The sequence below is a fragment of the Trachypithecus francoisi genome, unplaced genomic scaffold (genome assembly GCF_009764315.1).
Source record: "Trachypithecus francoisi isolate TF-2019V2 unplaced genomic scaffold, Tfra_2.0 Lachesis_group7, whole genome shotgun sequence".
In the NCBI taxonomy this organism is placed as follows: Eukaryota; Metazoa; Chordata; class Mammalia; order Primates; family Cercopithecidae; genus Trachypithecus; species Trachypithecus francoisi.
Genome location: NW_022681472.1, coordinates 22,712,121 through 22,736,581, shown reverse-complemented (window position 1 = coordinate 22,736,581; position 24,461 = coordinate 22,712,121). Strand labels below are relative to the sequence as shown.

At 37.0% G+C, this 24,461-nt stretch overlaps 1 protein-coding gene across 4 annotated transcripts in view; it reads left to right on the top strand.

Moving 5' to 3' along the window:
* Positions 1-24,461, top strand: part of ARFGEF1 (ADP ribosylation factor guanine nucleotide exchange factor 1) — a 147,501-nt gene that overhangs the window by 83,009 nt on the left and 40,031 nt on the right. For all 4 annotated transcript variants that reach the window (XM_033202255.1, XM_033202254.1, XM_033202252.1 and 1 more), the window contains 8 exons: positions 1,198-1,309; positions 2,841-3,046; positions 3,312-3,396; positions 7,546-7,717; positions 9,720-9,871; positions 20,866-20,994; positions 22,260-22,418; positions 22,664-22,814. In XM_033202255.1, coding sequence (XP_033058146.1) covers positions 1,198-1,309; positions 2,841-3,046; positions 3,312-3,396; positions 7,546-7,717; positions 9,720-9,871; positions 20,866-20,994; positions 22,260-22,418; positions 22,664-22,814 — 1,166 coding nt within the window. The remainder of the gene's footprint in view (positions 1-1,197; positions 1,310-2,840; positions 3,047-3,311; positions 3,397-7,545; positions 7,718-9,719; positions 9,872-20,865; positions 20,995-22,259; positions 22,419-22,663; positions 22,815-24,461) is intronic.

Here is a 24,461-nt window from a genome sequence, read left to right as displayed (position 1 = left end):
CAGCACTTGCTATCAGATCTTGCGCTTTTATGTTATGGAGACCGCTTCTTTCCTTAAATCTCATGATCCAACCTCTGCTAGCTCCCAGATTTTCTTCTGCAGCTTCATTACCTTTCTTAGCCTTATATACTTGAAGAGAGTTGGGGCCTTTCTTAGGATTAGGCTTTGCCTTAAGGTAATGTTGTGACTGGTTTTATCTTATTTTCACACATGAAAACCTTCTCCATATCAGCATTTAGGCTGTTTGCTTTCCTACCTGTGTGTTCACTGGAGTGGCACTTTTAACTTCCTTCAAGATCTTTTCCTTTGCATTCACAACTTCATTTGGCGCAAGAGACCTAGCTTTCAACAAGTCTTGGCTTTTGACATGCCTTCCTCACTAAGCTCAGTCATTTCTAGTTTTTTATTTAAAGTGAAAGATGTGCGACTCTTCCTTCCACTTGAACACTTAATTGGCCCAATTTCAGCATTTTTTTGTCTTGGAATAGGGAAGCCCAAGGAAAGGAAGAGAGATGAAGAACAACGGAGCAATCAGAACACATATGATTATTGATTAAGTTTGCCATCTTATATGGGCATGGTTTGTGTCACCCCGAAACAATTACAATAGCATCATCAAAGGTCACTGATCACAGGTCACAGTAACAGCTATAATAATAAAAAAGTGTGAACTATTGTGAGAATTACCAAAATGTGACACAGATACAAAGTGAGCACGTGGTTTTGGAAAAATGGTACTGATAGACCCTCAATGCAGGGTTGCCACAAACCATCAACTTGTAAAAACCACATATCTGTGAAGTGCAATAAAATGAAGTATGCCTGTATGAGATATTTAGTATTCACAGCCGTACTCAAAGTTCATCTACCAAATGGCTTTCTCTCTAATAGTCTCTCATAGTCTAATTTCCCACTGTGGATATGGATTAAAAAAACGCTTCATACTGTAACAAAAAGTCAGTGAAATGATAGTAATAAGGATGGCCTTCCATATGAGACTTACTTCTATAAAGAAAAGAATAAAGAAAACTTGGCACAATGTAATTATTTTGTATATTCATATACTGATTTGTATTAAATAAGCTGCTGTTTTTCTGGGTGCTATTAGAAAATTAATTTACTATAGTTTAAGATCTTTTCAGGGACTATGAATGGTTTTCTATTTTTAATGTTCTTATTAACTTTAACATCATCTAGATTTAATAAGAAACCAAAGAGAGGAATACAGTACCTCCAAGAACAAGGGATGCTTGGCACCACATCTGAAGATATTGCCCAATTCTTACATCAAGAGGAAAGATTAGACTCTGTAAGAATACCATTTTCATTCTAACCTTTTCTGTAAAATTCTTGGGATTTTTTTTTTCTTTTTATTAGAGACAGGGTCTCACTATATTGCCCAGGCTAGTTTTGAACTCCTGGGCTCAGGCAGTCCTCCTGCCTCAGCCTCCCAAAGTGCTGGGATTACAAGTGTGAGCCACCACGCCTGGCCCCTTTTCTGTAAAATTCTTTTTTAAGTTAATAATACATATTGTGACTCCTTTAAAATGCTTCCCTAAGTATAGAGGTAAGTAAAACATAAAGAATAACCTTGGTTGGCTGGGCACAGTGGCTCACGTGTGTAATTCCAGCACTTTGGGAGGCTGAGGCAGGTAGATCACCCGAGGTCAGGGGTTCGAGACCAGCCTGGCCAATGTGGCAAGACCTTGTCTCTAATAAAAATACAAAAAATTAGCTGGGCGTGGTGGTGGGCGCCTGTAATCCCAGCTACTCAGGAGGCTGAGGCAGGAGAGTCATTTGAACCCAGGAGGTGGACGTTGCAGTGAGCCAAGATTGTGCCACTGCACTCCAGCGTGGGCTACAGAGTGGGAGTCTGTCTCAAAAACAAAAAGAATATTCTTTGTTATAAAATCATCTATAATTGGCCCTCTATAGCCATGAGTTCTGTATCCATGGATTCTATATCTGTGGATTCAACCAACCACAAATTGAAAATATTCAGGGGGAATAATGGGTGATTGCATCTGTACTGAATGTGTACAAACTTTTTTCTTGTAGTTATTTCCTAAACAATACAGAAAACCTATTTACATTATATTACGTATTATAAGTAATCTAGATATGGGAGTAGAGTATATGGGAGGATGTGCATAGGTTATATGCAAATACTATGCCATTTTTTATAAGGAACTTGAGCATCCATGGATTATCCATGCGGGGTCCTGGAACCAATCCCCCACTGATACTGAGTGATGACTTGTGTGTGTGTGTGTCTGTGTGTCTGTCTGTGTGTCTGTGTGTCTGTGTGTATAAAATATAAATTCTGCTTTTTAAATTTTCTAAACAAAAGAATTTCCTGATATTTTTATGAAGGCATTTAGTGTGTTTAACTTTAAGCTTTGTGTTTGAAATTGTTAACTCTGTAGTCAAAAGCCTGTGGATCTTAACGAAATTTTCTACTTTTTAAGTGACCGTGTGGCGAATGTAAACATCTCATGAAAATCTCAATTTCTGGCCCGGCACGGTGGCTCATGCCTGTAATCCCAGCACTTTGGGAGGCTCAGGCGGGTAGATTACCTGAGGTCAGGAGTTCAACACCAGTCTGAACAAGATAGTGAAACCCTGTCTCTACCAAAAATACGAAAAAAATTAGCTGGGTGCAGTAGCAGGCGCCTGTAATCCCAGCTACTCGAGGCTGAGGCAGGAGAATTGCTTGAACCTGGGGGCAGCGGTTGCAGTGAGCCGAGATTGCGCCACTGCACCCCAGCCTGGGCAATAGAGCAAGACTCCGTCTCAAAAAAAAAAAAAAAAATCAATTTCTATCTCTGTTTTTACTTTAGACTCAAGTGGGTGAGTTCCTGGGAGATAATGATAAATTTAACAAAGAAGTCATGTATGCATATGTGGACCAACATGACTTTTCAGGAAAAGACTTCGTTTCAGCCCTTCGTATGTTTCTAGAAGGATTTCGTCTTCCAGGGGAAGCCCAGAAAATCGATCGATTAATGGAAAAATTTGCTGCAAGATACCTAGAATGCAACCAAGGGTAAATAAGGTTCAAATGCTCATTGACTGTCTGTTATATCCAAAACACCGTGCTAGGTAGCATCCAAGGATTTATAGATAATAGGACCTAATCTGTTTAGAGAATTTAGATTGTCTACAATCTGGAAGTCATAAAACAAATCCATAAAAAATTGTAATGTGATGAGATACTTAGAAAAATACAAGTGCTATGGGATTTGAGGTGACTTATTTAAATGAATCTATATAAAACAGTACTTTATAACGTGATAAATTTATTTTTCCAGACAAACTCTCTTTGCTAGTGCGGATACTGCTTATGTTTTGGCTTATTCAATTATCATGTTGACCACAGACCTTCACAGTCCACAGGTATGTCTTCTTTTACGTCAGTTTTACAGTAAGTGGTACAAAATAAATACATTATTCTGAATTCAGTGAGTAATAGTTGAAATTTTAGTTTTATTCAGTTAAACCAGTCACCATATTTGGGTATTTAATTTGGGATGGTGAATGTTTTACAAAAGCAACTTCTGGTAGTAACTAAAATCAGACTTTCAGGTATCTATAAAACGTTTCTGTATTTGTCATTCATGATTGACAATTGTATAAAGCTTAAGATAAATTTTAATCTAACAAGACGTTTATAGGTCTTATGTCTATTTGTCACAAGATGGAAAAACACTATGTATAAACCTTCCTTCTAAAAAATACAATGTTTCAGGCCAAGCGTGGTATCTAACACCTGTAATCCCAGCACTTTGGGTGGCCGAGACAGGTGGATCACATGAGTCCAGGAGTTAAGACCAGCCTGGGCAACATCATGAAACCCTGTCTCTACAAAATATGCATAAATTAACTGGGCACTGTGGCGTGTGCCTGTGGTCCCAACTACTTGGAGGGCTAAGGTGGGAGGATTACTTGAGCCTGGGTGGCACAAGTCATCCAGTGAGCTGAGATTGTGTCACTGCAGTCCATCCTGGGTGACAGAGGCAGACCCTGTCTCAAAAAAAAAAAAAAAAATGTTTCAAACTTCAACAGTAGAGGAATTAGTATAATGAACTCTAATGTACCCATTACCTGCCTTCCACAGTTATCAACTTATGGCTGGTCTTCTTGTATCTGTATCTCTTCCCTCCCCTAGATAATTTTGAAGCAGATCTCAGATATCATACCATTTAATCTGCATTTATCTCAGTATGTTTCTCTAAAAGAGAAGTACTCTAATTAAACATAACTATAATACCATCATACCTAAAAAGTTAATCATAGTTTAAAAATACCTGATAACCTAGAAATGTTCATTTCTTTTGCCTCATAAAATTCATATTTCCTTCTTAAATATTAAAGAACTGTCACTTGATTTCTGATATCTACCAAAAAAGTTTGATTTTATAGTTTTAGTATTTTTTGCTTAGTTTCTAAAAACACATATTGACATCCTTAGGTAAAATTACCTTTATAAATTATTTGCAAGGATTTCTTAGTACTTCTAGGGGTAGGTATCTAATGATATTTGTTATTCTTAGGATATAAAATAAATTACCTACTTTCTAGTCTGAGATGTATTGGAAAAATTAAAATTTATTTGAATTTTGAGATTAACTTTTGCAGTATAGGGATTTTTTATGTCTGTTTTGAGATGTTTAAAGCAGAGTGGATAAGGAAAGTATATACCAAGCCTAAAGTAAGAATGTATACGATTATATACATATGTGTATATATATGATTATATATGAAGTTACTCCTGTTTTAAACATAATATTGAGCAACTATGCATTTACCACAAATTTACTTGATTTTATATAGGACTTTAAAAGATTTATTAAAGATTTTAATAATTCAAGATTTGCCTCTCGCATATTATTGGCAGTATAGTCAAAGCAACTCACCTTCAGGGCTTTTATTATCGAGCGTGATGACTTTTATTCTATGGCTTTAGAAGGTAGTTCATAGTTGGGATTTTTTTGTATTTGTGTTTTTTGTATTTTTACACCAGAATTTTCAGTCTAATTTTTTCATTTGATTTTTCTATCTAAACTAGAGTATTTTAACCTGGGTTTACGTACATTTGGTTTTAAAAGGCTATGCTTTAAAAGACATTTGGTTCTATAAATGAATAAGCAGTATTATATGCACCTGTGCAATGTCTTCCTATACATATGCACATACTTATGTTATTTTGAAGAAATATTAAAAATTCCTTTTGTATCTTTTCGTAAGTACCCAGACTGTGAAAAGTTTCTAAGGACATAACAGTTAGGGTGCATTACCTTCACAACAGTGTCCCGTCTTCAGTGTAACAGTGCCTGTTTGCAGAACACTTGCTTGAAGTCCTAGTCTAGCGGTGGCAGCTGCTTGTTGTCCAACTGTTCCTTATCAGCTTGCTGCCTGGTGTCATGTGCTGCTATGCAGCCTGCAGCTGTAGAACAGCTTGTGAGTTTCCATGAAGCTAAGTAATCTTTTAGAAAATTGTACCCATGATTTTGGCCTCAATTGACTTAGATAACTATAACAAATGACGACATTTTAAAATACAAATAACTTTAAAGAAATTTCTTAAAACTAATTCTCGTTCTTAGTTCTTTTCAAACTTAAAATACAGATGGATTTTAACAAGCTGTTTATGTTCCCTTTTCACCCAGAGTATTTATAGTTATGCTATTTTTTATGTAGTGTGTGAGTCAGTGATTAAAAAAAAATTTTAGGCATATTTAGAACACACTTAATTTTTGTGAATACAATAATCATCAGTAATAACAACTGGCTTTAAGTGATTTAAACACTAAATAAGGCACAGCTTAATACAAGCACATGAGGATAAAAGTCAGGAGTAGAATGTTCCATAAAAGATGTCAGGAGAAGAAAAGTAGAATTTTGTTTTATACAGCTTCAGACTCCCACTGTGACAGAAGTGTTCTGTGTGAAGCAGTGTGCTTTATTTTGGGGACCCGAAAGCAAAGTATTCTGTACACCCACGTATGGGATCCCTAACCCGGATCCAGAGACAATAAACTGCTACTTCAGATTTTCTGTCAAGACTTTTCTCTGCTTCTGATTGACATAATGCTAAAACATTTTACCATGCTTAAAATTTCCAGGTGATTTTAATCTTCCTTTACTTCTTACTGGCAGCAGTGTGTAGTCTTTTATTTTGTTATTCCTGGTGTGTTTTTTAAGCATTCACCTGAACTTTAGTTTAAAAAGCTTCTTTCTTTCATTTTTTTTTTTTTTAGTGCCGTGACTCAAGATGAGTTTTTAAAGTTGTAAGATGATAGCATTTTATCCCGTTAAATGATACGTTACGCTTGAAAACTTTCATGGTAATATTTTTACATTTTTGTAGGAAAAGCACTCCTGCCTCCCTTTCTGACATGTTAGAAAAATCTGTCTGCAGAATAATCTGAAGTAAATAAGTGTATGTATCCCAGTTACATTTTCTGAAAGTTTTGGTTCCACTGTACTTTTGCTTTTTGTTTGAGACAGGGTTTTGCTATGTTGCCTAGGTTGGACTTGAATTCCTGGGCTTGTGCCATCCTCCTTCCTCAGCCTCCTGAACAGCTGGGACTACAGGCACATAACACCACACTCTCTATAGTTATTTTTGCAAGCTTCTGATGACTCGCTTGATTATTTTTCTGTGTACTTTCATGTAAATTTACAGGAATCATATCTTAAGAGTTTACCTTAAGTTCTTTGTGGAAGGTGGTAGAAATATACTTAATTAAATAAATATCTTTTCAGAGACATCATGTAAGATGTAGAAATATATTTAATTAAATCAGTGTCTCTTCAGAAACATCACGTAGGACTTCTGGGTTTTTTCTATCTAGGTTTCTGGATGTAAAGTGTAAACATTTTGGCTATGCTAGTTCCCAAGTTTGTTAATAGGCCTACCGTCTTACAGACTCCAAACTTGTATTCCACAGCTTTATCAAGGTGCAAAAGGCATTTCTGTTTAGGGTACTCTTATACAGGACAAAACATTCCAAGGATACTTTGTACAGATCACCTGACATAATTCAGTTGCCACAGTGACTCAGTCAGAGAGATTGTTATCTGGTTTTAAATAAGTCTCAAGTATTGTTATGCTTATACCCACTGTATATAAAGTCAGCTTTAAATTCATTAACAGCACATTTATGTTCTAAACTAAGATTTGAATGTTTTCGATACCTTTGTTTCCAATAATTGTCATGGCCCTTTTAAGAGATTGCAAGAGCTCTTAAACCTTGGGCAAAAACAAATATTTTCATTGTTCAACTTCCCTCCTTTCTGGTTGCACATTACTCATGTCCATCTCAGAGCATGAATTAGTTTATGCCAGAATGGGTCTTTTCTGTATTGCCTTCATTTTCTGTGATTTTTTTTTTTCATTTTTATCTATAGTTTGTTGAATGTTTTCCAGTTTCTATCCTCAAAAGTATTTACAAAATCTCTTATGTGAATATTCATATCCTTAAAATACAAGTGTAACCTTTATGTTAATTTTTAGGAATTATAATGGTTTTTCATATTTAGGTGAAAAATAAAATGACAAAGGAACAGTACATTAAGATGAATAGAGGTATCAATGACAGTAAAGACCTTCCTGAAGAGTATCTATCAGCCATCTATAATGAAATAGCTGGGAAAAAGATATCAATGAAAGAAACAAAAGAACTAACAATCCCTACAAAATCAAGTAAACAAAGTAAGTATCTAAATTAATTGAATTCTGATTGTTCAAGGGGGAAAATATGGGTTCCTAAGAGTTTTTCACTTATGGTCAGGTGTGGTGGTTTGCATTTATAGTCCCCAGCTACTCAGGGAGGCTGAAGCAGAAGGATCACTTGAACCCAGGAGTTCGAGACCAGCGTAGGCAATATAGCGAGGTTCTTGTCTCTAAAAAAGAAAAAACTTCATAATTTAAAAGAGAGTTTTTCACTTTATTTAGAATAAGGTAACCTTAGAAATATTGTTAAGAACCATGTTTTGATGAGAAATATTGTAATAGAGTTTGGTGATGTGATTGTATTTTTTTCCTCACATTCTGAAGAAAGATAACACTGACCAGTGATTAGTGGAAAATAGTATACATTATATGCATGTGTCAGTGTGCATTTAATATACACGGATCCATTTAGTAGTTAACCTCAGCAAGGATTTGGAGGTCATAAAGAGTAGTTAGACTCAATAGTCAGGCTTCAACCCTTGTCATTTTTTCTTCTTCATCATCTTCAAGCAATATATTTCCATTTGTTCATCTTTTATTACACATAAACGGAAGCTGAAAGTAGGGATGATTGGAAGAGGTGGGGAGACTTAGGATCAGGTGAGAGCTCATAGAGTTAGAAATTGCTACCTCAAACAGACCACAAGTTATATCACTATAGAGTCCCTAGATCTAACTAGCACCAGGAGGCACTTGTGAACCCAGCCCCCTTCTAGACACTCTGTACCTGTGGACAGTGGTAATTAAGTTTGAGCTGAAATCTGACTACAGGAATGAGATGAGGGTAATGGCTCAAGAATATAACAGTAATATAGAAAGAGGATTCTTGCATTTCTGAGCACTTCCACTTGGAACTAAAATCTCAAGTTTAAACAAAGTACAGTAGTAAAATCCAAATGTCAGGAGAAAAGAATATTATATATTGTATCATCCTCATATCCCTCTTTTTCTGTCCTATTTTATATATGGTGGTAGGAAATAAGAGAAGCTAGAAATGGGAAGGAGATGGTGGTGTGCTGAAAACACCCAAATTACCCTGGAGTTAAGTTATGGCCAGTTGCTTCCTTGTTAACTCAGGAGCTGTCATTCAAGCCTGTGTGGTACAAAGATGCCATTGCCTCTTTTTTTTTTTTTTTTTTTTGAGACAGAGTTTTGCTCTTGTTGCCCAGGCTGGAGTGCAATGGCATGATCATGGCTCGGCACGATCTTGGCTCACCACAACCTCCGTCTCCTGGGTTCATGCGATTCTTCTGTCTCAGCCTCCCAAGTAGCTGGGATTCCAGGTGTGTGCCACCACACCTGGCTAATTTTTTTGTATTTTTAGTAGAGACCAGGTTTCTCCATGTTGGTCAGGCTGGTCTTGAACTCCTGACCTCAGGTGATCCGCCTGCCTCGGCTTCCCAGAGTGCTGGGATTACAGGCATGAGCCACCACACCTGGCCAGATGCCATTGCATTTTACCTGTCTACTCTTCTCCAGTTCCATATTTGGGTTGTTTCCCTAATAATTTTATTGTGACAGTTGTACCTACTCATTTCCCTTTTCATAGGTTTTCCACTTATTCCTGACTCCCAGTCTAGGTATTTATTTTTTGAGGCGAAATTCATATAACATAAAATTAGCCATTTAAAAATGAATAATTCAGCAGCATTTAGTACATTCACAGTGTTGTGCAACTACCACCTCTAATTCCAAAATATTTCATTATCCCAAAATGAAACTCCAAACCCATCAAGCAATTACTCCTTATTCCCTCTCCCCCAGCCCCTGGAAAATACCAGTCTACTTTCTGTTTCCGTGGATTTTACCTATTCTGGATTTTTCAGATAAGTGGAATCATATAATATGGGATCTTTTGTGTCTTGCTTCTTAGGATTATTTTTAATTAGTGTTGGTGGTGGTTATTATTTGATAGTAAAACATCAAAATAGAATTCTTAAATGTTTTATATTTTAAATGCTGATAGTGTTTATTGTTTCAGATGTAGCCAGTGAAAAACAAAGGAGACTTCTGTATAACTTAGAAATGGAGCAGATGGCCAAGACAGCTAAAGCACTCATGGAGGCTGTGAGCCATGTTCAGGCACCATTTACAAGTGCAACACATTTGGAGCATGTGAGGCCCATGTTTAAGGTTAGAATTTTCAAGTAACATCTGATTGCAGTGTACAGTTATATATAACTGTACATTTATAATAGTTTTAAGTTAAGGAAGGGATACGGTGATATAACACATTAGATCTATTGAGGTGAAATTCATATAACATGTTATTTAGGACATAGTAGATACAAATTTTCTATTACTTAGAACAAGCAGAGTTGTTACTCTCTATAATTAATAGTTGTGTAATCCTGGGAATTAAGAATAGAAAAATTTTGGAGAATGATCATTAATCCTTGGCCTGATTTTCTCTAAATTAGTCATGCTTAAATCTTTGGAGTTAACTCACATTTCAAATGATCTTGTTTTCTTCAAGTGCTTTGAGCCCAGGAACTTATATCAGGCTTCTGAGTATGCCTGGGGCCCGGAAAGTAGGGTAAGGAACAGTAGATAATATTATTTGTTTGTGGGTTGATTTAGTGAGAATGATACTTACTCTTTAAAATTTGATTTCCCATTCCTTCTTCATTCTCCATCCTTTCTCCAAATTCCAGAATGAGTAAGCAGTGCATTACAAGAGTTGTAGCAAAGTGGAGTGGTGTCTAGTTAAGTTTGAAAAGAGAAAGTTGGTAAAGTATATTCCTGTTCATGAGATCATATGGCAAGATAGTCTGTGGAGGCTAAAGATCATAATCCGATGCTTACTCTGATTCTAACTACACGTATGTGTGGGTAGTAAAAGATGACTACAGGATTCTTGTGCTTCCTTTTAGCTCCAAAATTTTGTAAGTACTTCTACCTCTTCTTCAAGGTCCATGTGATACACTGTTTCTAAACGTTGATGAAGAATCATGAGATGAGAGTGAGCTTTTATAAGATCTGGTCTCTGGATTTGTTGTAGTTTATTTAAACATCCTCCAAACTAGAATTAAGAATCTTCCCTCAATGCCATTTCTGCTACCACAATGCTACTCCAGACACCCTCATTTCTCCCTCTGCTTACTGTGGCATTCTCCTAACAGACATCTTCATTTCTACTTTTTCACTCCTCTTACCCATTTATAGAGACCAGAGTGATCTTTTTAAAATACCAAATGAAATGCCAGTTTCTTACTTAAAGCTTTTTATTGGCTTTGCATGATACCATGAAACCTGACACACCCATGGTGTCTGTAGACTTTCTGTGATCTGGCTCCACCTGCCTCTCCAATTTCATCACTAGATCTCCTCTGTCTCTTACTATGCCGCAGTCACACCAGCATTTTTTGGTTTCTAGAACATCTTAAGTTATTTTCTCTTCAGGGCATTCATATGAGGTATGTCCTTTGTCTAGAATGTTCCTTCCTTCTTTGCCTGAGTAGTTTCCAGTTTAAATATTACCCTCTCAGCCAGGCATGGCAGCTCACGCCTGTATTCCCAGCACTTTGGGAGGCCAAGGTGGGTGGATTGCTTCAGGTCAGGAGTTCAAGAACAGACTGACCAACATGGTGAAACCCCATCTCTACTGAAAGTACAAAAATTAGCCGGGCTTGGTGGCATGCACCTGTAGTCCCAGGTACTTGAGAGCTGAGACAGGAGAATTGCTTGAACCTGGGAGACGGAGGTTGCGGTGAGCCAAGATCAGGCCACTGCACTCCAGCCTGGGCGACAGAATGAGACTCTGTCTCAAAAATAAAAATAAAAATAAATAAATATCACCCTCTCTTGAGAGTTCTGCACTGTCCCCTGTAATCTAAACTAGGTCCCTAATTCATAATATTCTATGCCTTTCCTTCAATATATCTATAGACTTACCTATCCATCTGTCTGTCTGTATGTCTATCTGTATGTCTGTCTGTGTACAGATTTATGTGCTCCTCAACTTACGATGGGATTATGTCTCAATAAACCCATTGTTTAAGTGGAAAATGTATTTAATACACCTAACCTACAGAACGTTATAGCTTAGCCTTGCCTGCCTTAAACATGCCCAGGATACTTACCTTAGCCTACAGGTGGGCAAAATCATCTAACACAAAGCCTGTTTTATGCTACAGTACTGAATATCTCATGTAATTTATTGAATGCTATACTGAAAATGAAAAACAATAGTTGTATAAATATATTGTAAAGTCAAAAAATGGTAAATTGAACCATTGTAAGTTGGGAACTGTCTGTATATACATTATTTATATACATTTATGAGGTAAGGAACTATGTCTGTTCATTTTTCCCAATGTCGACCATAGTTCCTGGCTTGTGTTAAGTACTCAATGAGTAAACATTGGTTGGGTGGAAGGAATGAATGATATATTCCTGGAATGCAATGTATAATATTAAGGGATATAAACTTTTTTTAAGATAAAGCAAAGACAGAAACAAAGTGTATCTTGTTAGAAACAAGATACAGTGTCACTTATAGTCTTCAAACATTATTGCACTTTATCATAATTCGACAAAGCATTCATGAAACAATCCGTAGACTAGTTTTAACAGACAAATAACATCTGTAAGCAGGCATGACTGTCCTAAATTGTTTACTACGTATGAATTTTACAAACATTATTTATAGTAATGGTAATGGTGGCGCTGGAGAGTATTGCACCTTCTCCAAACTGCACAGTGAGAACCACTGTTCTGTGGGATGTCTCTTCACTTTGTTGATTGTTTCCTTTGCTTTGCAGAAGCTTTTTAACTTGATATGTCCATTTGTCCATTTTTACTTTGGTTGCCTCTGCTTGTGGGGTATTCCTCAAGAAATCTTTGCCCAGATTAATGTCCTAGAGAGTATCCCCAGTGTTTTCTTATGGTAGTCTCATAGTTTGAGGTCACAGATGTAAGTTTTTAATCCATTTTGATCTGATTTTTGTATATGGCAAGATAAATGATAAAGGAGTTTGATTCTTTTGTATATGGATATCCAGTTTTCCCAGCACTGTTCATTGAAGAGACTGTCCTTTCTCCCAATGTATGCTCTTGGCACCTTTGTAAAAAATGAATTCAGTAGATGTAAGGATTTATTTTTGGGTCCTCTATTCTGTTCCAGTGATCTACATGTCTCTCTTTATGCCAGTGCTATGCCATTTTGGCTACTGTAGCTCTGTAGTATAACTTGAAGGCAGGTAATGTGATTTCTTCCAGTTTTGTTCTTTTTGTTCAGGATAGCTTTGGCTGTTCGGGTCTTTTTTGATTCCATATAAATTGTAGATTTTTTTTCTATTCCTGTTAAGAATGTCATGGTATTCTATAGATTGCTTTGGGTAATATGGACATTTTAGCAATACTGATTCTTCTAATCCATAAACAAAATATCTTTCAATTTTGCTGGTATCCTCTTCAGTTTCTTTCATCACTGTTCTATAGTTTTCATTGTAGAGATCTTTCACTTCTTTGGTTAATTTTTAAAATTTCTTTGTTAGATTTTTCACTGTTGTCAAATAGAAATGCTACTGAATTTTGTATGTTGTTTTTTGTATCCTGCAGCTTTACTGAATTTATCAGTTCTAATAGTTTTTTTGGTAGAGTCTTCAGGCTTTTCTAAAGATGAGATCGTATCACCTGCAAATAGGTAATTTGACTTCTTCCTTTCCAGTTTGGATGTCTTCTATTTGTCTTTTCTGATTGCTCCAGCTAGTTCTTCCAGTACTTTATTGAATAACAGTGGTGAAAGTCGGCATTCTTGTTGTGTTTCAGATGTTAGAAGAAAGGCTTCCTGTTTTTCCCTTTTCAGTACAATACTAGCGGTGGTCTGTTGTATATGGCTTTCATTATGTTGAGGAATATTCCTTCTATACCTACCTTTTTGAGAGTTTTTATCATGAAGGGATGTTGAATTTTATCAAATGCTTTTTGAGCATCAATTGAAATGATCATATAGTATTGTCTTTCATTCTGTTGATATGATGTATCACATTGATTAATTTGTATTATGTTGAACCATCCTTGCATCCCTGGGATAAATCTCAGTTGGTCATGATGAATAATCTTTTAAATGTGTTGTTGAATTTGGTTTGCTAGTATTTTGTTGAGGATTTTTGCATCAATGTTCATCAGTGATATTGGCCTGCAATTTTTTTTTTTTTTTTAATGTGTCTTTGCCTGGTTGTGGTATCAGGGTAATACTGGCCTTGTAGAATGAGTTTGGAAATATTCCCTCCTCCTCTGTTTCTCAGAATAGTTTGAATAGGATTGGTATTAGTTCTTTAAATGTTTGGTAGAATTTAGCAGTGAAGCCGTCAGATCCCACGCTTTCCTTTGCTGGGAGACTTTTTATTATGGCTTTGATCTCATTGCTTGTTATTGGTCTGTTCAGGTTTTGAATTTCTTTTTGGTTCAATCTTGGTAGATTCTGTGTGTCTAGGAATTTGGATCCATTTCCTTTAGATTTTCCAGTTTACTGGCATTTAGTTGCTCAGAGTAACCACTAAGAATCCTTTGAATTTCTGTGGTATCAGTTGTAATGTCTCCTTTGTCATCTCTAATTTTATTTACTTGTGTCTTCGGTCTTTTTTTTCTTAGTCTTGGTTAAGGTTTGTCAAGTTTGTCTATCATTTCAGAAAACCAACTTTTTGTTTTGTTGATGTTTTGTATTTTTAAAATTTCAATTTCATTCATTTGTGCTCTGATCTTTATTTTCTTCTACTAATTTTGGGTTTGACTTGCTCTTGCTTTTCTAGTTCTTTAAGATGCATCATTAGGATGTTTATTTGGAGTTTTTCTTCTTTTTTGATGTAGGCACTAATAGCTATAAAATTCGCTCTTAGTACTGCTTTCACTATATTCCATAGGTTTGGGTACATTGTATCTTCATTATCATTTGCTTCAAGAAATTTTTCAGTTTTCTTCTTAATTTCTTCATTGACCCACTGGTCATTCAGGAGCATATTCTTTAATTTTCATGTGTTTGTATTGTTTCTAAAATTATTCTTGTTATTGATTTCTAGTTTTATTCCATTGTAGCAGAGAAGAGGCTTCATATTGTTTCAGTTTTTTAAACTGTTTTCAGATTTGTTTTGAGTCTTAACATATGGTCTGTCCTCTAGAATGATCCAGGTGCTGAGGAAAAGAATGTGTATGCTACTGCTGTTGGATGAAATATTCTGTAAATATCTATTAGGTCCATTTGTTCTGTAGTGCAGATTAAATCTGATGTTTCTTTGTTGATCTTCTGCTGGAAAGTTTGTCCGATATGGAAAATGAGGTGTTGAAGTCTCCATCTGTTACTGTATTGGGGTCTGTCTCTGTCTTTAGCTGTAATAATATTTGCTTTATATATTTGGGTGCTCCAGTGCTGGGTGTGCATCTGTATATGTGCAGACACACACACACACCCTCACACAATTGCGTATCCTCTTGCTGAATTGACCTCTTTATCATTACATATTGGCTTTCTTTCTTCCTACTTTTTGTCTTGAAATATATTTTGTCTGATGGTAAGTATAGGTACTCCTGCTCTTTTTTGCTTTCCATTTGCGTGGAATATCTTTTTCCATCCCTTTATTTTCAGTCTGTATGTATCATTGTAGGTGAAGTGTGTCTCTTGTACACAACAGATCACTGAGGCTTGTGTTTTTATTCATTCAGCCACTATGTATCTTTTTATTGGAGAGTTTAGCCTATTTATATTCAGCATGACTATTGGTAAAGACTTACTCCTCCCATTTTGTTATTTTCTGGTTGTTTTGTGGTCTTTTCTTCCTTCTTTCCTTCTTTCCTGTCTTCCTTTTAGTGAAGGTTATTTTCTGTGATGGTTTGATTTAATTTCTTACTTTTTATTTTTTGTTTATTCATTATAGGTTTTTTTGGTTTGAGGTTACCATGAGGCTTGCAAGCACTATCTTACAACTCATTATTTTAAGCTGATAACACTGCTTGCATAAACAAATAAGCAAGTAAAAATAAAACTAATAACTCTACACTTCAATTTTGTTCCCCCGCTTTTTAACCTTTTGTTGTTTTTATTTATACCTTATTGTACTGCCTGTGTCTTGAAAAGCTGTGGGTCATCTTTCTGTCTTACTACTTAAGAGTATTTTACATGTCACAGTTACACAATGTTATAATACTATTTTTTTCTGTGTACTTTTTATAACCGGTTAGTTTTGTACTTTCAGATGATTTCTTCTTACTCATTAATGTCCTTTTTCTGATTGAAGTACTCCTTTTAGTATTTCATGCAGAACATGTCTGGTGTTGAAATCCCTCAGCTTTCATTTGGGAAATTACTGCTCTTTCATGTATAAAGGATAGTTTCACCAGATATGTACTATTTTCAGGTAAAAGTTTTTTTTCCATAAGCACTTTAAATATGTCATACCACTGTACCCTGGCCTTTGTGGTTTCCACTGAATAGTCTCCTGCCAGACATATTGGAGCTTCGTTGTATGTTATTTGTTTCTTTTCTCTTCTTGCTTTTAGGATCCTTTATCTTTGACCTTTGTGAGTTTAATTATTAAAAGGCCCTGAGGTAGTTTTCTTTGGGTTACATTTGTTTGATGTTCTATAACCTTCTTGTACTGGATACTGTTATTTTTCTGTAGGTTTGGGGAGTTCTCTGTTGTTATCCCTTTGAATAAACTTTCTACCTCTGTCTCTTCCTCTGCCTCTTTGAAGACCAATAACTTCTAGAATTGGCTTTTAAAGCTATTTTCCAGATTTTATAGGTGTGCTTCATTCTTTTTTCTTTTGCCTCCTCTGACTATATTTTTTACAGATAGCCTGTCTTCACACGTATGAATTCTTTATTCTGCTTGATCAGTTCTGCTATTAAGAGACTGATGGGCCTGGGCACTGTAGTTGATGCCTGTAATCCCAACACTTTGGGAGGCTGAAGTGGGCAGATCGCTTGAACCCAGGAGTTTGAGACCAGTCAAAGCAACATGGTGAAGCCCCGTTGCTACAAAAATTAGCCAGGTGTAGTGGCTTGTGCCTGTGTTTCCAGCTACTAGGAAAGCTGAGGTGGGAGGATTGCTTGAGCCTGGGAGATGGAAGTTGCAGTGAGCTGTGATGCCACTGCACTCCAGCCTGAGTGACAGAGTGAGATCCTCCAAAAAAAAAAAAAAAAGAGAGAGAGAGAGAGAGAGATTGCTTTTTTCCTTTCCTTTTCTTTTTTTGAGATGCAGTCTCACTTTGTCGCCCAGGCTGGAGTGGTGCAGTGGCATGATCTCAGCTCACTGCAACCTCCGCCTCCCTCCCGGGTTCAAGCAGTTCTCCCTGCCTCAGCCTCCTGAGTAGCTGGGATTACAGGCAACTGCCACCATGTCTGGCTAATTTTTGTATTTTTAGTAGACACAGGGTTTTGTCATGTTGGCCAGGCTGGTCTCAAACTCCTGATCTCAGGTGATCCGCCCACCTCTGCCTCCCAAAGTGCTGGGATTACAGGCGTGAGCCACCGTGCCTGGCCCGCGTTTTTCGACTGTGGAATTTTGTTTCATTCTTTTTTATTATTTTGATCCTTTAAAAAATTTATCTGATGGAATTCTGAATTTCTTCTGTGTTACCTTGAATTTATTTGAGTTTCCTCAAAAAAGCTCTTTTGAATTCTCTGTCAGAAAGGTCACATAAATCTCTTTCTCCAGGATTGGTCCCTGGTATTTAGTTCATTTGGTGAGGTCATGTTTTCCTGGATGGTCTTGATACTTACAGATGTTCATTGATGTCTGGGCTTTGAGTAATTAGGTATTTATTGTAGTCTTCTCAGTCTGGGCTTGTTTGTACCCATCCTTCTTGGGAAGGCTTTCCAGGTATTCAAAAGGACTTGATGATATGGTTTGGCTGTGTCCTTACCTATATCTCATCTTGGATTGTAGCTCCCATAATTCCCACATGTCATGGGAGAGACCCAGTGGGAGGTACTTGAATCTTGGGAGCAGGTCTTTTCCCATGCTGTTCTTGTGATGGTGAATGAGTCTCATGAGAGCTGATGGTTTTATAAAGGGGAGTTCCCCACGCAAGCTCTCTCTTGCCTGCTGCTGTGTAAGACATGACTTTGCTCCTCCTTGCCTTCTACCATGATTGTGAGACCTCCCAGCCACATGGAACTGAGTCCATTAAGCCTGTTTTTCTTTATAAATTACCCAGTCTTGGGTATGTCTTCATTAGCAGCTTGAGAATGGACTAATATACTTGGGTATTGTGATCCATGCCATATCTGCTTTAGGGGACATCCCAAGCCCAGTAACGGTGGGTTACTTGCAGACTCTGTGGTTCTTGCAGACTCATAGAGGTATTGCCTTAGTGGTCTTCAATAAGATTCAGAAGAATTCTCTGGATTACCCCCCAGGTTCCAGGTAGGTCCAGAGATACTATCTTGGAGCCAGGGACATGAGTCAGAAACCTTAGGAATCTACATGGTGTTCTATTCTACTGCAGCTGAGCTGGCACTCAAACTACAAGACACAGTCCTTCCCACTCTTCCCTCCCCTTTTCACAGGCAGAGGAGTCTTAGCCCGTGGCCATCACCACCACAAGCCCACAGGGAGTACTGCCAAGCTACTGCTGATGTTACAAGGGCCAAGGGCTCTCTCGTGAGCTTGTCTTGAATGCTGCCAGGCTGGGACTCACCCTTCAGGGCAGTGGTCTTCCCTCTGGCCCAGGACAGGTACAGAAATGCCATCTCAGAGCCAAGGCCTGGAATAAGGTCTCCAAGAGCCCACTTGTTGCTCTACACTTCTGTGGCCAAGCTGATACCTAAAGTGCAAGCCAAAGTCCCCTTTACTTTGTCCTCTGCAAGAAGAAGGAGTCCCTCCCCATAGCCACCACAGCTGGGAATGTGCTGAGTCTCACCTGAGTCCCATAGTGTGTTACCTGGATATCACTCTGGCTATTCAGGGCCCAGGGGCTCTTTAGTCAGCAAATGATGGATCCTGTGAGGACTGGGCCCTTCCCTTCAAGGCAGTGGGTTCCCTTCTGGCCTAGGATGTGTCTAGAAATCAGAGCTAGGGCCTGGGAAGGAGGCCTCACACCTTTGCCTGGTGCCCTATCCTACTGTGGCTGAGCTGATTTTAGAGATGCAAGACAAAGTCCTCTTTATTCTTCCCTCTCCTTTCCTTAAAGTATAAGGAGGGAGTCTGTTTTGGAGCTACAGGCTATGCTTCAGGGAGGGGTGATGCCAGCACTCCCTTAGCCACCCTAGCTGGTGTCTGAGTAGGTTGTGTATCCCCCACGTCCAGTGCCTCCAAGCCCAGCATAGCTAGACCTTGCCTAGGAGTTGCAGTCCTTGTGGCCTAGACTGATACTCGAGTTTATTTAGGGCCCCAGAACACTTTAGTCCATGCTGGTGTGGCTTGCTGGAACTCAGGTTCCTACTGCTAGGATGGGTGATGCCTCTCTGGCTGTGACTCATCTGAATGGTTCCTCTGTGGGTGGGCATCAGCTCAGTTCAGCTTTCTACTGTGATGGGATGGCACTGAGTTCAATGTAAAGTCTCACAGTTGCTGCACCGTCCCTCTCCCAAGTACACAGATTTTCTCTCCGCAGCACAGGGCTGCTGATGGGAGATGGGGGAGGGATGGCATTGGTGATTTAAGACTGTCTTTCCTACCCTCTTCAGTGTCCCTTTCAGTGATACGAAGTTAAAACCAGCTACTGTGAGTGCTCACCTGTTTCTTGGTTCTTAAGAAGGTGTTTGTGTGTGTGTGTAGATAGTTGTTAAATTTGGTGTTCCTGCATGGGAGATGATTGGTGGCTGTCTTTTTGGCCCTCTTGTTCCTGCATATTATCCGTTTTTAAGAACTTTTTAATGTATTGCCAAACTGTGTTCCACAAAGGTTTGTACAGTTGTGAGTGCAGTTTAATTGCTGCCTGGATATTATTTAGTTGTAATTTGATAGGAGAAATCATTGTCTTTGATTCCTAAAGGAGTTAAACATTTTTTTTTCACTGCCTTAAGAACCATTTGTATCTCTTCTTGTGTAAAATATAACACAGGTTTCCAAATAGACACACTGTTTCTCCACAAAATATGTAAGTTATTGCTGTCATGTAGTACTTTGTAGTTTAGAAGTATTGCACTTATGTTTCTCACAGCTTCTCTCTGTAGTGGCAGTTCAAATATAATAGATGAAGAAAAGTGAGGTTCAGAGAGATTAAATAAGTGGCAGAACTGAGACTAGAACCTAGGTTCTATGGCTTATGTTTCTTTGTTTAGAGATCATAAATGTTTACTTCTCAACTTTCTGAAGTTTAGAAACAAAGCTCTGGGTAATTGCTTTCCTTAGTAATGCTAAATACTTTATAGATCTTTTAGAAATTTGGTTGTAATTTCTGTAGCACACTGACAGAAACATTTTTCATCTTTATGGCTATATATAGTTTTTCTTTATGATGACCACTTAAAAGCAGTTGAGTACTTTTACATCAGACATTTCAAAGTTATGTATTTTATTAGAATTTTCAGTGGCCAAAAAGTAGCGTCTTTTTTCCTTTATATTGTAACTTCATTCAGGATTCAAAGTTTTGATGGTAAAATTTCAATAAGTATTTGTTGTCTTCCACAGTGTGTAATGAGGAAGTATTTTATTGAACTATTTTTTAAATATTGTCCAACTGAAACCAGAAATATCACTTATGTCTCAATGTAAAATATTTAACTATTTTTTAAAAATTAGGCTAAATGATGTTCAGGGAATGGGCTTAAAGAAAAGAGAACAATGTTGTTTGTTTCAAGTAGGAAAATGATTAACAGGATCTTACTGGAAATATAGTATGTGAAATATTGCAAGAGACAAAGCTTGCAAGGAGAGGAGTTCTGAATTCGGGTAAAACTAATATTTTTATGAATATTGATTATTTCCATTTTTTAATTGATGTGAATAATTTATAGGTACAGTTCTTAAAATATGCCTAAGGTCCTCTATTGAATTTATTATTTTGCTCTCCCATTTATTCAAGCCCAGGCAACATTATATAGTTTTCCCCCTTTGTTTAAGAAAGCTTTCTAGATAACTGCCAAGAATTTCATTTCTTTTTTTCAGAACTTGTATTGTCTAAAATCTTTGAGAAATATTAATGTGTTATAAACTTTAAAATACAATTTTTAATTTTTGTAGTTGGCTTGGACACCTTTTCTGGCTGCATTCAGTGTGGGTCTACAAGATTGTGATGATACTGAAGTAGCCTCTCTTTGCCTGGAAGGTATAAGATGTGCAATCAGAATAGCATGCATTTTCAGCATTCAGGTAACAGACAATTTTGTCTTTGTAGCCAGTTTGGAACATTAATTATGCCATTACAATAGTTTAAATTACAATAATTTTTTTATGTGTGATGTTAAAAACTAATTTCAAGTTTATGATGGAATTTAAATGAATCTTAATGTTTAAGCTTCTGAGAGGCTGTTATGGAAGGGGTAGTTCTATACCGATCTGTCTAAAGTTTATCATTATAACTTCGGTTACAGTTTTTTGTCTTATTGAAGATTATATAAAAAGTTTTCAAGACTTTGAATTCCTATGTTAATTTGAACATCTTGTTTAAACATATAAAATATTTTATTGAATCAGTATATATACAAGGATGTGTATATTTTATATGATTTTATAACTTAAGCCTAAGGGCAGGTTATCTTTAAGACATGTAAATATTGAATACATAATTTTCATGAAAGATGTCCTTTCTAGTAATTTATATGCTTTGAGGAACTTTTGTTTTAAAAAAAGAAAAATGCATTCAACATTTAATTATAAATGCTAATGGCTTGCAAAAAGTGTAGCATAGCTGTGGAGAAAATCAGCAAATGTATAAATTATGTTTTTCCTAATCTACATAGTATTCAAAACAAAAGTGCTTAATGAATTTTTTTTACTGTATGAATTCTTTGGTTATCACTAAAAGTCTCGATTTGACACTACCACTGCCTTTGGATTTTAGAAATGTATGTCTTTTCTGCTTCATGCGTCATCTTAAAATGAATGAAAATAAAAAAAACTTTTGTGGAATTATATGTAATTCATGTCAAGTAAAACTAAAGTTACAAGTTACTGAACTTTTGAGTTTAGGAGTGGAGGTTTAATAGGCAAAAGAGAGAGAAAGGAGGACTGGGGGCACGGTGGCTCACGCCTGTAATCCCAGCACTTTGGGAGGTCGAGGCAGGCAGATCATGAGGTCAGGAGTTCGAGACCAGCCTGGCCAACACGGTGAAACCCCACCTCTACTAAAGATATAAAAAATTAGCTTGGCATGGTGGTGGCCGCCTGTAATCCCAGCTACTCGGGAGGCTGAGGCAGAAGAATCACTTGAACCTGAGAGGTGGAGGTCGCAGTTAGCCGAGATCGCGCCATTGCACTCCAGCCTGGGCGACAGGGCGAGACTCTGTCTCAAAAATAAATAAATAAATAAACAAACAAAAAAACTTACTGAACAAGTAAAGAGAGTTTGTTGGTGGGGAATTAATCAATCTGCTCTTATTTACAACTGTGTAAATATACTTTTCTCTCTTTTATAGCTGGAGAGAGATGCATATGTCCAGGCACTGGCAAGATTTACCTTACTCACAGTGAGTTCTGGTATTACTGAAATGAAACAGAAGAACATTGACACAATAAAAACACTTATCACAGTGGCTCATACAGACGGAAATTATTTAGGAAATTCATGGCATGAGGTATAAGCACTTTCTTTATTTTCAGCTTTGCAGTTTGATTTATAAGATGAGCTAATGCTAAATAGTACATCAGTGAAATGCCTAAATGTTTGGGGAGAAAATTAGTACATTTCGAATAAGTTCATTTAGCTTTTTAAAATAATCTATAATGTAGTCTGTGTTTAAATCCTAGCGGCATATATTTAAATCTTTTTGAAGATATTTTTAACATGGAATTTAACATTTTTTTCCTTTTTGTAATTAAGATTCTGAAGTGCATCAGTCAGTTGGAGCTGGCACAGCTTATAGGAACTGGAGTGAAACCTCGATACATTTCTGGAACAGTGCGAGGCAGAGAAGGATCTCTTACTGGAACAAAAGATCAGGCTCCTGATGAATTTGTGGGTTTAGGGCTAGGTGAGAATTTTTACAAAGTATCAAAAATTGTTTTTAACTTCCTCATTATAATAAGTCAATTTATTGTAGTAATGAAATATAATTAGAGGGAGAAGATAAAATGCCTTTTGTCTAACCTTATGAGAAAAAGTAAGATGACTAAGGAACTAAATCTTTTTTGCCTCGTCTGGTTTGCAACATTAAATGACCCTTAGTTTCAGGCTTCTCCCTGATTGTTGGAGGAGGATACAGTGCGTCCAGTTTTTAAATTACCTGCCTTTAAGAATAAGCAGGTAACTTGAATGTGTGAAAGCTGGGATCAGGTAATAGTTGGGGCAGCTGGAGAAAGCATTCACATTCAGAATTGTTAACGCAATGAACAGGCTTAACCAGACTTTTCTGCCAGTCTGAAACCTCTCCCAGTGGCTCCCCGTGCGCTCAGTATGACCAGGAACTTTCACATTTAACCCAGTAGAACAAAAGAAAACGTTAGCAAAAATGGATAGAGAAGAATGAAAAGCAATACATTTTTTAGTCATAAATGGAAGAACTTCCACCAGGGAAGAAACAGCTTATTAGACTTTGACTTTTAAGTATTTCTGGGTTTGAATTCTTCTATATTTTATCCTTATTATATGTAAGTTACTTTAGTTCGCTGAGATTCGATTTCTGCTTTTGCAAACTAAAAGTAATATCTAATCACAGAATTGTTAGGATTAAATAAGAATATATATTAATGGACTTAGCATAATGGCTGGTATATTGGAAGTTTCTAGATATTCTCTGTCCATCCCTCCCCAACCCACACCTCTAACCAATCTGGACTTATTACTTAGAGCAGAAATCTTCTATCTTCTAGTGATTCCTCTGTTGCTGCTAGCAATAAAAATTCTTAGAAACCCCAAAAGAATTTCAAACTTTATAAAGGATCCATAGGAAAAGAAGTAAAAACCAGGACCACGTATGGCTTCAAGTTGAACTGGGGAAAACTAATTCCCAGTGGTAATCAACTGAAGCAGCTAGCAATGCAGTCTGTCCCTCCATGGTAGCATAGATACTTCAGTATTGTAAGGTCTGGGAGGTGCAGGTGTAGACTTGATACCTTGGTGATCTAGCAGCAAGATTTAGAACTACCTGAGCACCTGCACAATGACTTACATAACTTGGAAGCCCAACTCTGTACATTAGAACTGTAATTACTCCATGGGGTAACATGAGATACAGATGAAAACTATTTTCAGGCAAGGAAGTAAGTGTGCACTGATTGGTTCAGTAACTTTGAAAAGGCCTAGAGAGTGTGGGAATGCCAAAATAATGACAGGTGTTAATTGCTGGGCCTGAGTTTTGGCAAGTAGAGCTACAGAATTAGGTTACACTAAAAATAAAACAACAATGGGATATCTTCTAGAATTTTTAGTCAAATGAGAAATAATGATACTTGCTGATAATATTTACTGGTATACTTGAAAATGAATTAAAGTTAATTCATGTACTGTGCTACTTAGGTTGCAAGGATATAAGATGAACTGTCTTCTCCCTTCAGAAAAAGGGAATTTACAGAAAGATACACACATTGAGGCCTAGAAATGAAAAACAGTTGAGGCTTCCAGGCCACTCCCAAGACCAGTAACAGTTATTTTATGCCTTATTTAGGTTTTCTCTGTTATG